At 41.9% G+C, this 14,647-nt stretch overlaps 1 protein-coding gene across 4 annotated transcripts in view; it reads left to right on the top strand.

Moving 5' to 3' along the window:
• Nucleotides 1-13,120, top strand: part of SEC24D (SEC24 homolog D, COPII coat complex component) — a 41,940-nt gene extending 28,820 nt beyond the window's left edge. For all 4 annotated transcript variants that reach the window (XM_066184864.1, XM_066184863.1, XM_066184866.1 and 1 more), the window contains 13 exons: nucleotides 901-1,025; nucleotides 3,434-3,625; nucleotides 4,249-4,342; nucleotides 6,206-6,322; nucleotides 6,617-6,784; nucleotides 7,248-7,344; nucleotides 7,962-8,107; nucleotides 8,674-8,812; nucleotides 9,212-9,330; nucleotides 9,981-10,160; nucleotides 10,283-10,474; nucleotides 10,947-11,036; nucleotides 11,429-13,120. In XM_066184864.1, the coding sequence (XP_066040961.1) occupies nucleotides 901-1,025; nucleotides 3,434-3,625; nucleotides 4,249-4,342; nucleotides 6,206-6,322; nucleotides 6,617-6,784; nucleotides 7,248-7,344; nucleotides 7,962-8,107; nucleotides 8,674-8,812; nucleotides 9,212-9,330; nucleotides 9,981-10,160; nucleotides 10,283-10,474; nucleotides 10,947-11,036; nucleotides 11,429-11,569 (1,800 nt within the window). In that variant the 3' untranslated portion in view covers nucleotides 11,570-13,120. The remainder of the gene's footprint in view (nucleotides 1-900; nucleotides 1,026-3,433; nucleotides 3,626-4,248; nucleotides 4,343-6,205; nucleotides 6,323-6,616; nucleotides 6,785-7,247; nucleotides 7,345-7,961; nucleotides 8,108-8,673; nucleotides 8,813-9,211; nucleotides 9,331-9,980; nucleotides 10,161-10,282; nucleotides 10,475-10,946; nucleotides 11,037-11,428) is intronic.
• The last annotated feature ends 1,527 nt before the right edge of the window (nucleotides 13,121-14,647 follow it).

Genomic DNA, 14,647 nt, shown 5'->3' with positions numbered 1-14,647 from the left:
CTGATCTGATGCAAGAGTTTAGAAGCAGTTTTGGTGCAGTTTCTTAAATGAGAATCTGAGTACAGTAAACAAAACAGCTTTGAAAAATACTGCCTGGTTTTGGTTCGCTGGAATTAATCCTGATTTGCATGAGTCAAATGAGAGAGATCAAGGGTATAATGGTCAGTTTAGTTTAAAGTTTGCCAGGGGCTAAGGATAAGTCATAATTCAATTTAGATGAATTTTTCTTTACTGGAATTTTTCTAGGGTTTAGTTTAACAAGTATAATTTGTTTAAGAGGTCAGAACTGTATATGAAGGAAGTGAAACTGTGATGAAAAAGCTGTCCTGAATTTGACACCAAACAATGACTACTACTCATTTAATGGGAATTAAGAAAACTCATTTTAGGGGGTGTGAGGTTTACTCTTGCTCTGTTCATTATGTATTTACTTCCTAGCTACATCTCTTGGCGTTACTTTTTTTTAAACAAACCTCCCTCTTTTACTTACTTCCAGAAACTTGTGTCAGTAGTGGATGCACAATTTGTGTGCCACTTACACTGTGGGTAAGAGGAGCTCCCAGAGGAAAGCAGGGGTATAGAAAAAAGCCAAAATGCAAATTTGTTTAAACACTTGAGTTGCAGCAGAAAAGTTTGTGCTTCATCTTATCTAATGAACTGTTACCCTGTAGATACTTTATTCCATTCGGATGCTGTTTTCCAGTGATAATGTTTTATTCCAGGGCTGGACTTTACCCAATATGTGTCAGCTCTCTGCAGTAGTTACTATTTATGATTCACAGCATTTTTCAAGCAACTGAACACTGTATTTGCATTGCCTTATGGTACCATCTCTAATATTTTTCTTCACTGTCTAATTTTACCTGTGAATGGTCTTTTTTTTTTTTTTTTTCTGTGTAGGACAAGAAACCTCCTAATCCACCAGCTTTTATCTTCATGATTGATGTATCATACAGGAACATAAAGAGTGGCCTAGTGAAACTCATATGTGATGAACTGAAGACTCTGCTAGATAAACTTCCAAGGTAAAGAGACATCAGTGTGCTTGGCTTAACTCACTACACTGCACTTCTCATGTAGTTTTGCATGTTGAAAGGCAAAACCAAGCCAAGGAAAATGTCAGAATTTCCAGTATGGGAGTTTTTTTGAATGAAGTAACCAAATGTTAATTTTTAACACTGCTGGCAATTCTTACACTTGGATGTCTGGGCTTACTGGATGAACAGAAAGAATCTTCCATGCTACTGCACGTGGAGCTTGTATTCTTTTCCTTTATTGCAGTGAACTCTAGTGGTGTTATCAGCTCAGTCACAGCTGATAGCTTCCAATTCACTTGCTGCAGTTGTGTTCGCTGCTGTGCTGCTTTTCTCATTGAATTAAACAGGGAAATACCCAAACCAGAATACTCAGGAGTAGCCAGTCTCTCTAAACTCAGAGTGCTGGTGGCTTCTGTCTTTAGCTCTTACTGTTAATTAGCAAAACTTTTAAAGCTTCTTGCTGCGCTGGGAGACTTCTCTGTCCTGGTTTGTATCTGAGAGAACAGATCTTGTAGGCAGCAACCGTTTTATGAAATAGAGCACGAGTGCTCTGACAGCATGAAACACACAGCAGTAGTGTTACTACTGGTCAGTATTACTGGTAGTGTATCATGTTAGTGTAAGTTCTAGTGTATTAGTGTAGTTTTCAATAGAGTTTATATAACACAGACATGTAGGGAAACAGAAGCAGGGAAAGACTGAAAAATGAAGTAGACGAGATAATTCTTGTCCCCGTATAAAGATACATTAAAAGAAAGAACATCGATGAAGAAAATGCTTTCTAAATAACAATGCTTGCAGAGGGAGAACCAGCTTAAGAAATGGAGGGGGCAGTGTGAGGAAGGGTGGGAGATGACATCCTTGGGACAATCTGGGATATGTTAGAAATCTTTTTTTCTTACAGCCTTCTGGAATCCCTGTGCTGGAAAGAAATTCCAGTCCAGGGTGCGGGTTTGGTTTATCAGATGCCCATGTAAGGCCATTTCTCAAGTAGTTTTTCACAGAAGATTACACTGGAGACAAAAGTGTTTGATATTATCCTAAACACATCTCAGAGTTTTCCATCAGGGTTGGTCTGAAGAAAATAAGAGGTATGAGTGGAGTAACAAAAAGCATTTGGCAGTTTGGAAACTTGAATAGGGCAAGTAGAGGAGGAATGGAAGCAAGTGGATCCATATCACAGAAGAGACATATTCATCCTTCTCACCAGCACTCTGCGAGATCTGTTGTGAAATAATTTGGGCCAAATTTTTCATGTCCACTGAAAAAAAAACCTAAAAAATAAAGAAGGCCAGGCCCTTCAGCTTCCTCAAGTTTGTCTGTTGGCTTAAGCAATATTAATTTAAAAGAAGACAAACATGAGACATTCCACCAAAATCTGTGGTGAAAATTTGACTGTGTTGCTTAGACACAGAGGTCACTGTGTGTTCATTTTCTGTTGCTGGACAAAGACACCTGCAGAAATATTCTGCTGTTCCCACACGAGGGAAAAGCCATCTGCAGGGAATTCACCCTGAGCTTGTATCTTTGAGAAGGAGGACTTGGAGTAGCAAAGAAATCTGTGCAGAAAAAGAATTGCTGAAATTTTACAGCAGATGTTTTCAAACCTGTGTTCCAAATAAGAACCCCCTCCTTGACTGTATTTTGGCAAATACTGAGAAATGTGTTTGTAGAAATATGCTTATGAGTTCAGAAAATCAGAGTAATGAGTTGTGCAGTTATGATTTTTTAGGTACCTAATTAAAAATAAATCCCAAAAGTATTTGAATGCATTTCTGTGCATTCTGTGCAGTGTGTTTCTCCTTGTGAGTCTTCAAAAATGACTAAATAGTGTGTGAGCTACAGAGACAATCGGCTGCTTAAAGCTAATCTTTAAAACTATGATAGAACTTGGTTGAAGTGGAGCAGTGCAGACTCACAGTGGTAAGAGCAGTGTCTGGAATAAAAGTCCCAAACAGCTGGTGTGGAACACCTTTGGGACTGGGATGGTGTGGATGCTTCCCTTTGAAGTAGCAAAGTGGTGTATGTATAAAAATTGCATAGCACCTTGTCCTCATCGAGCTCCATAACTAATTGAGCTGTTCTGTCTTTCCCATGTTATGATGTCAACATGGTTTATTCTTTATCCTTAGGATTTTTGACTGCACCATTGATAGGGTTGATGTAACTTTATAACTTTTTTAAAAAAGTAAACAATGGAACAGTTGATTTTATCGGGGTGTTTGAATTTGACCTAAGGCAAAGATTGAGGCCATTACATCTGCTTGGATGTTGTTTACTTTGTTGTTCCCAGTGCAGATAATGATCAGAGAGCAGCCTTGCACGTCAAAGGAATGCTTTTATTGCAAGGTCAGCATTTCAGAATTATAATTAGTTGGGTTTCCTTTTTCTTACAGAGAAGAGCAAGAAGAATCCTCAGCAATTCGAGTTGGTTTTGTCACTTACAACAAGGTCCTTCACTTCTTCAATGTAAAAAGCAGCTTAGCTCAGCCTCAGATGATGGTGGTCACAGATGTGGCAGAAGTTTTTGTTCCATTGATGGATGGTTTCCTTGTTGACTTTGAGGAATCCCGATCAGTTGTTACCAAGTAAAGTACAATTACACTTCACGAGAGTAGGATGTGAATGCTAACAATGTGCATTATGCCTCTTAGTTGGGTTTGGGGCATACGGGTATCTACTGAAATACTTCAGAAGGCAGCAGATGCTTCAAGCCCTGTGTTTCCTCCTCTGAGGCAAAAAAAGCAGTAGCCACAGCTTTCCAGTGCCAAACTGGAAAGTTTATGTAGGCCAGGTGTAAATCACCTCTCAGCTATGCTGCCTCAGAACTGGGAGGGGAGTGAGGCTCTGAGCCCTGTGGTGTTTTCCCTCTTGCAATGCACTTGATGTGCACCTGGATATGTTCTTAGGACTCTGAAGTCCTTACAGCACACCAGAAATACTTCATGGTTGGCTGTTTTTTCTTATTTATTACATGTTCCTTTAGGTTATGAGCTTTGAAACAATGCATCTCATAGGATTAAAAAATGCATATTTTCTTTTATTGTGGTTGGGATCCTGAGAAACTGAACAAGGAAAATTTGTATTATTTTTTGCACTATAAATTTTCATGATAAACATCTTCCTGTGTGAAGACTTGGTATGTTACAAGGTGTGCTTGGGGATTACCCTACACTGACCAGTTGAGACACTTATCCTTTCTCTTTCATAGCTTGTTGGACCAGATTCCAGAGTTGTTTGCAGACACTAATGAGAGTGAGACCATCTTTGCTCCCGTTATCCAGGCTGGAGTGGAGGCACTAAAGGTTAGAACATTCCTCTCTGTCAGAGAAGCAGCTTGAAATCAGGTTTGCTAAAAGCCAGTCCCATCACAGTGGGAAATTAGGGGGAAAAAGGTTGTTGGTTGTTTCCAGCACTAATGTTCCGTTATTCTAACAGTACCTTCCAACTGCCATAGTCAGAGTAAGAACTGACAGGCATAATATCTGTTCTCAGATATTCTTATTGAGGGAAACCAGTCCCCAGAGTCTATTCCATGTTGGAGGGGTGTTTAGGAGAAGATGAGGAGCAGGAGGCTATTTCTTGTTCAACATTTAAGAGAAATAAAGACGCATTTAGTCACCACAGCAGAACGAATCAATACTCCTGTGTTTGCACGAATACCCAGTCCTTGCACGTGTGAAGGGCAGGAAAGTCAGTATAATAATAACAACAACAGACTTTGGTCTGGTTATTCTCATGCTTCTGCAAAACAGAATATCTATAACTATCTCTCTGTGACCGAATCAGGCTGTGGCTGGAGGGTTTCTGTTTAACTGACAAGTTCTCCCAGTTTGGATACAGCTGGCAGGGAATCCACAGGCCAAGGTGCTTCCCAGTTGCTTTCTGTATGTCCAGGACATCCCCTGAAGGGCTGACATTCCCATGGCACGTTGCCAGTTAAATGCACACCACCCTGGTTCACTACAAGATTTGTAGGGGCAGAGCACAGCCAGTGGTGCTTTGAACTGGTTGATTTATCTGTCAGCTTTGTATGAATAAAGCATGAATTTTGAGTACATAAATTTGTCAAAACAAAAATGAACATTTCTCACATCTGTTCTTTATATATTGATTTAATACCTGCTTTCTTGTTATTTATTCATACTACCAGCAGGTATGTATGCAAAGCACCTCTGAATGCTTTTTCCTAATACTTGACTTCTACAAAACCAATTTAAGGGCTATAATTGTAAATTTCCTTTGATGATGGCTGTAAAAGAAAGCAGCTCTTAATTAAACTTTTTCTTTTAGCTCAATATTTTAAAGTTATAATTTGTAAGGATTTTTACCCTGAATTATTCATCTGGAAATACCCTTGCTCAAGAAAACAGTTCTTGTCTAAAAAGAGTAAATGGATTGTGTTAAAAATACGTATATTTTAGAAATTTTGTCAAACCAGTATCCCTAATTCCTGATGCATATCAGAACAAGCAGGTATTTGGGAGATCTTTCAGCCTGCAGCAGGAGGCTTCTTCAAGGGAATTGAAGAAATTGTCGTTGGTAACATTGACCAAAAGTAACTGTTCTGGAAATACCAAGGGTGAAATTTCAACCATTTTAGAAGTCAGGTGCTGCCTTCAGTTGTGTTTCTGCCATAGCAGAGAGACTTCTGTTTTGCCAGAAGAATGCCACAGCTTGTTTTGAACGGTGGAGTGTTTTGTGGACATCGTGATTTCTGATTTGTGTCTGCATCTTGGCAGTGTAGATTTCCATGTGGAGTCTGCTACAGGGATGGAATTGTCACCCATTTCTAAAGAGGCATGGAACACCGGTGTGCCTGAACTGAATTTTTCTGTTAAAGTGCATTTCCTTTTAATTTGTTCCAATTTGGGTATTTGTGTTTTGATGCCTGTATCCAACTGGAAAGTCTCCAAGAGAGGAACTCCTCCTTTAGCCTCTGGAGAAGGTGCTGTCAGAATGGCTCGGCCAGCAAACCTGTGTGCTGGACTGCTACTTACTGCCAAAAGTCCTGACTGAATTCCATCAGGTCCTGAGCCTGGAAATGAATTCTTTAGCTCTGAGGAGCTTGCAGAAAGTGCCCACTGTTCTCTGAGCCCCTCAGTGTATGAGTATGGGCTTGTGAACCCTGCAGTACTAAACGTGCCCATGTGGTGTCTTTGGAACAGGCTGCAGAATGTGCTGGGAAACTGTTCATCTTCCACTCTTCTCTGCCAACTGCGGAGGCACCGGGGAAGCTGAAAAACAGAGATGACAAAAAACTGCTCAATACAGAGAAGGAAAAGGTATTTTCTGCTCTGAGCTGAGAGGGGACTGCTGGTACACTGTGTTTGTCTAGTAGGGCACTGATCTTTTTTCATGTACTTTATTTTAGTGTTTAGTCATAGGATGCCTCTGTAGTGATGGGTTCTCCAAGAACATACTGAGGTGTTCCCTGTATCCATGGGCAGTGCAAGCATGTTTTTAATGATAGCCATGCCTCACTTCAAACTTCACTTCATCTTTTTGTCTTCATCTGGCCCTTTGAGTTGTGATTAACATCTAATATGATGACATTTGTCTTTTTTATTCCTGTGCAGACCCTCTTCCAGCCACAGGGAAATTATGAGGCCTTAGCCAAGGATTGTGTGGCCAATGGCTGCTGCGTGAATTTGTTCCTCTTCCCAAATCAGTACGTGGATGTAGCCTCCATGGGCCTTGTCACAATGTACACTGGTGGAACACTATACAAGTACAACAATTTCCAGGTAAGTGGTGCAGGATTCCTGTCTTTCAGATAGTAACAGCTGGGGGCTTGCTGTTGTTTAACATCTCATTCCAATGTGTGCTTGGACATCAAACTTACAAGCAGAGCAAGTCTGGAAGACCTGATTATCAATTCAGGTGCTAAAATTCAAACTTAACAATGGCAGGTCAGGCTTAAGTTTGGATCTTGAAGTAGTAATACTCTGGTTAATATCCTAAAATTCTGCTGAAAGGTTAAGTGCAGGAATGTCCAGTTGATGTCTAGGCCTGGTGATGAGTGGTGGACACTTGCATATACCTGATTCTGATAACAACAATCCATATTTGAAATGCTTTTTAAAGGGCTCAAGAGCTGTGAACAGATTTGCTGGGGGAAGATGGGGATCATGGGAGGGGATGTTGGGTCACTGCTGTGCTGCTGCCCTTTGGTGTTGAACCTCTGAACCTTCTGCTTTGTGTTTGCAGCTCGATGCTGACAGCCCCCAGTTCTTAAGTGACCTCAGGAAGGACATCCAAAAAAAGATGGGATTTGATGCAACAATGAGGGTTCGGACAAGTACAGGTAATAGGACCCATGGGAATGAATTTTAAATGGTGTAGTGTTTGTAAATGATGCAAACCACTTGTAAGATCAGGCTGGTTTAATTTCATTATGTACCTCTTGAAAATTGAATAGACTGATAAAATCCATGGCTGTGTGTTTATATATTGTTACCAAAATACATATATATATACACACATGTACTTGCTGTATATTCCCCCTTACTGACTGATTTTTCTAGTCTGGGTAGGGCTTCTGCTCACTCTGCACACAGACTGCAAGGAAGTTGCATAAAAGGTGTTGCAGCTGGACACTGACCTGTGCCTTCATTTTCATACTCAAATGACATTCCTGTGTCTATCCAGCTTGTCTCATTTATTCTTAGCTCAAAGGCAAGTAGCCTTTGAGCTAAGAGAAAGGGACACACCCAAAGAGGCCAAGCCAGCAGTGCAGAAGCTTTGGGTGTCCAAGTCACAGCTTTTCCCTGTCTCCAGTTCTCACAACTGCCATCAGCAGGGACAGTTGTTGGGACTCCTGAGGCTGTAAAATCCTGAGGGAAAATAGCTCCTGCTTCAGTAAGTGATGTCAATTTATTTTGTCATTTCTTAGTGAAATGCTCTGTTTTAATCTGGCTGCAGGCTTCAGGGCAACAGACTTCTTTGGGGCCATTTACATGAACAACACCACAGATGTGGAGATGGCAGCAGTTGATTGTGACAAAGCAGTGACAGTGGAGTTCAAACATGATGACAAACTGAATGAAGACACTGGGGCCTTAATTCAGGTAAAAAACCCACATTCATATATACCGTAAAATGGTGAGCAAGACCTTCTGCAGCCAGAGCAGAGAAGTGATGGTGTAGGAATGATGGGAGCAAGGCACAACTTGCACAGACCCTTGTGCCACAACACCACTAGTAAAAAGTGTGTTCCCCTAACTCTGTGCTGCATGTTCTATTCAGGGTGCCCAAATCCTTTCTAAACACTCACTGAGACTTCATCAGCTGTTAATTTTTTTCCATTTCACTGTAAATAAGTTTGTGTGGAGTAGGAGATTCATTGCTACTTACATGGCAGTTGTTATTGCTGTGGCATTCCTTGTGACCTCTCTATTCAAGAGCAGCTCTCTATTGCTAAACTTCTCTGCCCCTCTACAGACTGTAGGACTTCTATGATGTTAAGGTGAATAATTTCCTCTATAATGTCTGATAGATGTCCCTAAGAACCACAGGAATGCTGGTGCTCCACCTGCCAGCAGCACTGCCAGACTGCACGGGCTGCAGAAGGTGTCAAATGCCTTTTGTGCCCTGAGGGTGGCTGCAGTGGTGACACTTTGTGCCTGTGTTGCAGTGTGCTGTGCTGTACACGTCGATGAGGGGGCAGAGGCGAATCCGCATACACAACTTAGGTTTGAATTGCAGCTCCCAGTTAGCTGATGTCTACAGGACTTGTGAGACTGATGCACTTATCAACTTCTTTGCTAAGTCAGGTACAGTTGTAACAGACCAGTTTTGTTTCCTTTTTTACTTTGGCATGGATGAAGGGGAAGGAAAGGGGGCTGAAGTGATTACCTAGTGGGAAATCATCTTTTGTAACTTGCTGCTCTGTGCCTGAGCAATTCCTTAAGTATTATAAAGTTGAAAAGATAAGTAATTACCTATTTTAGACAAAGAAGTAATACCCGAGGGTAGGTGATGCACGGAACTGGGCAGACACAGTAAGTGGCAATGGACATCCTACCACAGTGTTGGGGGTTTGGTGGGGTTTTTGGATGCCTGTAGAAGAGACTGAAAAGCAGCCTCAGCCCTCTGGTCTGCAAAATCAGAAACTAGCAGCAGACAAAGATACTTTGAGTGTCTTTTTTAACACACTTACTCTGTGCTTGTAGCTTTTAAAGCCATTCTGAGCCAGCCCCTGAAGACAGTCAGGGACATCCTGATGAATCAAACTGCTCACATGCTGGCCTGCTACAAGAAGAACTGTGCCACCCCAGCAGCTGTCAGCCAGGTAAAAAACACACCCAGTCCTACCCACCCAGGCTTTGCCACAAGTGCACAACTACCCTGCAGCATCAACAGAGCCAGAAAGCAAAATTTCAGAACAGATTTGTCCTTTTCTTTCACATACAATTAATGACAGGTGGGATTCAGTGGTGGCACTTAGAGCACACAGAAACTATTGTTCTGGAACAAAAGGCAATGCCATTAATGAAACTGATGCCTATACTCACACAAGGAAGCTCAGCCAGCCTTTTCTTCCTGCTGGAATTATGCAGTGACACACAATTTTTAATTGTTGTTATATATGTTTGTAGTATTCTAATTTTTGACTAAGCAGAGTGACTGATTTGTTTCCATTTAATTTATTCAGTCACATCTTAGTGATTCAACTCAAAGAAAGACTCGGGCTTTTCCATCCCAGAGGTGCTGCCAGTAACCACAAGCCTGGTCAGTGAGTTGTTCATTGTTGGTGAGGACCAAATACGTCAAAAAAAACCAGAGCCACTTACCGTAGACCACTGGTTTTCTCCTTAATTCTTCAGAGAGTGCTCCCAAAATTGACAGGCTTACAGGGAGATGACAGCAGCCAAGACAGCTACTACAGCTTATAGAGCAAATCATTTCTGTTGGATTCTTACTGAATGTGTTGTTTCTCAGCTGATCCTGCCAGACACGATGAAGGTGCTGCCCGTGTACATGAACTGCCTGTTGAAGAGCTGTGTGCTGGCCGGCAGGCCTGAAATCCCAACCGATGAGAGAGCTTTCCACCGCCAGCTGGTCATGGCCATGGGGGTGCCCGACACACAGCTCTTCTTCTACCCCCTGCTGCTGCCAATTGTGAGTCAGGATTTTTCATTTCTAACCCCTCTTACCTGGAAAGGAACCACTAAGTTGTACCAAGCCTTTCCATAGTTACTTTCCAGGTCAGTTCCACAGCTCTTGTGTCTTTTGGCCCGCAGCACAGCCTGGATCTGAAGAGTGACGCTGTCCCAGCTGCTGTGCGCTGCTCCGAGGAGCGCCTCTCCGAGGGAGGGGCCTTCCTGCTGGCCAACGGGCTGAGCATGTTCCTGTGGCTGGGAGCCGGTGTGTCCCCAGAGCTCATCCAGGGCCTTTTCAACGTGCCATCCTTCGCACACATCAGCACCGAGGCCGTGAGTAGATGCAGAATTGAGGATTTAGCAAGACCAGATGCTAATCAGAGGCACAAGTGAGGTCTTTATTCGTCCTCCAGCCTTAAAAGCAAGAACAGGTGACACGCAGAAGGTGTTTAGACACCAGAACTGCTTTAAGTTACATAAAACTTAACACTTGGACACTCTGAACACTAAGAGGACAGAAGCTTTCACAGCTTTTTTAAACTTCATTGCAGATATTAAAGTCCTTTCAACTGTGTATTACTAAAATTAGAACAAAACACTTTGCAATGGTTAAGTTTTTCTGATGATCCATTTTCATATAGTGATTATTTTAAACTGAAAAATGAGTCCTCAAGATGACACCTTTTAGTGAAAGAGATGGAGTTTCTTGGTTTAGTATGAAATCCACAGTACCTTATAATCTATCAGCTGCTAGTCTTGGTTAGAGATGTGACTGGACTATAACAACCTGCTTTCCTTCTGACAGACATCCCTGCCTGACCTGGACAATCCGTTTTCTAAGAAACTGAAGCATATCCTGGAGCAAATCCAGAGCCAAAAGCCCCACACTATGAAGGTAACTGCTTTCTGCCTCAACTCATTCCACATACTTGTTCAAAGGAACACTCCAGGCTTTGCCAAAACTTACCAGTGGCTGTCAAAGGTTTTTTAGGTATCGGTAGTCTTCCTGCATGTGGTTGAGTTCCAGCATGATTTGTAGGCATCTCAGATGTGCTTAACTCCCAATCAAAACTGATTTTCAAAGACAGTCAAGTTTAAAAGGTAACCATTTTATTCTGCACTCCTCAATTCACATTAGTCTCTCTAGTTTTCTGCAGTGTGGAGATTTTTTAGTTTTGTGGGTTTTGCCTTCCTCAAGAGCATCCACTAAGAGACATTGGAAAACTGTGCTGCCATCTACTCTGACTGCATCCTAAAACTATCTGTCTGTATCTGTTATCTTTCCAGCTGATGGTAGTGAAGCAACGGGAGCAGCCAGAGATGCTTTTCCGCCAGTTCCTAGTAGAAGACAAGAATATCTATGGAGGAGCCTCGTACGTGGATTTCCTCGTGTGCATTCACAAAGAGATCAGCCAGCTGCTCAGTTAAGGCAACTCAAGTAAAAAGTTCAGTTCCTTTTTGCCTTTGCAGGAGGGACATTTTTGGGTGTCTGAAGGCTGGCCCACAGCTCCACCAGACCCAGGCCTTCTGCTGTGTTTTACCGACCCTTTTCTGTGCTCTTTTTGTACAGTTTCATTTGATCTCACCTCTCCCTGAGTATTTTGCTTACTTCTTAAGCGTTAGAATAGGAAGTTCTGCACTCAGGTATTAATCTTCTGGGAGTCCTGACTCTTTCTCTACATGAATTGCCAGACTGCAGACTGCCAATTCTTAAGAGCATATATGGTATACATTTCCTAAAAGACAATTTAGAAAACTCTCAATTATTCCTTTTGCTAGTCCTAAGTTGTACCAGAGCTGGGAAAGATGATCAGAATCTGTACAGAGGAGGAAAAAAGACAAAACACTTCTTTTTCTAAGTGAAGACATGGGGTTGAATCAGATTGGCAGTAAACATGTAGTTCAGCTTGAAGGATTTCAGAGTCCTTCCTGTGAAGCAAATCTCTGTAAAGGAAATCCCTTTTTTCCTGGAAGGGACATGTGTTACTATCTACAGAAGCAGAGCTCTGGGGACCCTTCCACAGCCAAGACTATCCAGGAGACAGAAATGCCTCAGTTTTGTAACTGGACTTGAGTAAGCATAACAACAGCAGGGATCACAGGAAGAACAGTAATCATACAATCCTTTTGCCACCTTTGGCAGAGGATGTCACACTGTTATGGTACAATTCTGTCCACTTGGGGGCAGCAATTAGCTTGGCATTCTATTTAATTACTTTTTCAAAATTGCACAGGTTAGGCGTTATTTAGTACATTTGCTAACTGGAATATTCCCAACACAACTGAGAAAAGCCTGTCCCTCAAAATTTCAGTGGCAGATCAACTGTGAGACAGTTGACACATTAACCAAAGGTTACTTGTGGTGCTATAAAGCCTCTTGTTTAATACCAGTTCTGTTACAGTGACCTCCTCTCGCATGAGTGATTTAATCAATGGTCACTGCTTTGAAAAACAAGCCTTTGCTAATACCAATATTGAAGGTAGCATTTGTAAAGCCAGAGCCCTTGGAACAGCTGTTTACCTCAGATACTTCATCAGTCTCTCTGTCTCTTTAGGACCAATGCCTCTGAACATGAGGTTTGAACATTGCCAAACTTGATAAGCTATTATTGAAAAAATTAGTGTTTCAAAGAAAGCCAAAAACACTCAAAAGTAAGGTTAAACCTCAGTAAAGAAAAAAGTGCCTTTAAGCATGTTAGTGTTGCTACTTATAATAATTATTTAATATCCACAATAAGCAGTCAAAATGCATAGTTTTTTGGTTTGACGGCTTATCTGTACATTCCTATTCTTGTCATTGCCCAAGAGCTCTTGAAATAAGTGACTGTATTAAAAAAGAGTCCTCGGCCTGAATTCAGCTGCCAAGAGAAGCACTTTTTAGCTGTAAACATTACCCTGTAAAAAGTATTTGTTGTCATTTCATTTGTAAAATGACACCAGCAACATTTGTGTAAAGAAATAAGCAATTATTAAATATAATGTGTGTGTGTGTTTATTTTTTCATACATCCCAAGTTCTCCAAGGTTTTATGGCCATGGCCTCCAGCAGTGTAGGTCACCTTCTCCTATTGTGACTCTCAAGGCAGGCAGCTTACATGGCCTCAGCATTTTCAGTGTGTTTCTGCTCTTGTCATCACCCATGGCTATGGTGAGAAGACACGAGCCAAGTGAAGGAGAGTGTCCCAAAGAACCAGCTCAGGTAAGCCAAAGCTGTTCACACTGGCAGAGCTCTGGCCTGCCTGGGCAGTGTTACCTACAGTAAGACATCACAGTGGAGGAAACAGCCCATGATGACAGCAGTCATGACAGTGACAATTATTACACAGACATACTACAAGTGCAGTGCTTGGCTTCACCATAAACTGCAGGACTGTAGTATTTAACTCAGCTTTACAGTAATTAGGCCTTCTTTTTCTCCTTTTTCATTGCTGCAGTGATGATACTCAAAATTACTTTCTGTTTCATAGAACTTGCCCGCTGCTTTCTTTTCAGCCCATGAGAATGACCCTGTTTTGAAAAGGATTAGTGCAGCTCTCTTGCGCAGTAAGTTGACATTGAGCCGGTTACATAGTTGCCATTTCTGTTAAAGCAATAAAGTTGCAACCAACTTAATTTTGCAAGGCGGAAACGCCTTTTCTACTATGTACAGAAAGAGGGGGTTCATTTAGTTGTCACTTTCAGATTACACAATGTATCTTTATAAAGCCACCGGACTTGGAGATTTTTCAGTGTAATGGGCTTGAAATGTTCAGGTATCCTTTCTTAGATTCCTCTCTGGTTATTAAAGTATATAGCAGGGCATAGAAAATGAGCTGAGTATTCTAAAATTAGTTCCATGACTTAATGGCAGTTAACTTCCATGATCACCTCAAAACTGCTCATTGGTTTGGAGCCTGAATTCCACTTCTCTGAACAAAGCATTCAGCAGCTAGGAACACACACAACGAACTGGTGCTGGGGAAGAACCTCAACCCCCTGAGACCATTAACTGCTGACCTGCCCCGCACCCCCAGCATTCCAGCCAGCTTCTTGTAACCAGCACTGTCAGAGAGCGCACAGAATTCTGCAGCTGGTGGCTGATTTACACACAGTGATCTGTCTGCACGTGACTGGGGCCTGAAATTCCCTCTGAAGCCAAATGCTGAGCCATCCTGAGTACCCTGTCAGTGCAGGTGCTGAATCCTTCACTGAATTCACAGGGTGCAAGATAATGCAAGGACTCGAAGCCTCCTCCAGAATGGAAAGACATGATCTAGACAGGCACCCAAATCAGACTGGAGGCATTAGGCATTTAATAGAAGTGGAAAGGAAGAAACTCATCAGGCTTTTTATCTTCCAGGAGAGCATGCTCAAATTAAGTCTTCATTTGCTTGTGCTAAGTGAAATACTCATCAGCTCAGTGATTCTGAGCCTAATCCTCTCCTTCCTGTGGAAGCGTTACAAGTGAGAAATTAACTGACAACTACTGCTGCAATCAAAAGGTTTTCCTCTCTAGTCACTATTTCTA

The sequence above is a fragment of the Chamaea fasciata genome, unplaced genomic scaffold (assembly GCF_029207755.1).
Source record: "Chamaea fasciata isolate MVZ Bird 193981 ecotype frontalis unplaced genomic scaffold, bChaFas1.0.hap1 SCAF_6, whole genome shotgun sequence".
Lineage (NCBI taxonomy): Eukaryota > Metazoa > Chordata > Aves > Passeriformes > Sylviidae > Chamaea > Chamaea fasciata.
The sequence above is the reverse complement of the archived record's forward strand: the minus strand, read 5'-3'. Positions and strand labels throughout refer to the sequence as shown.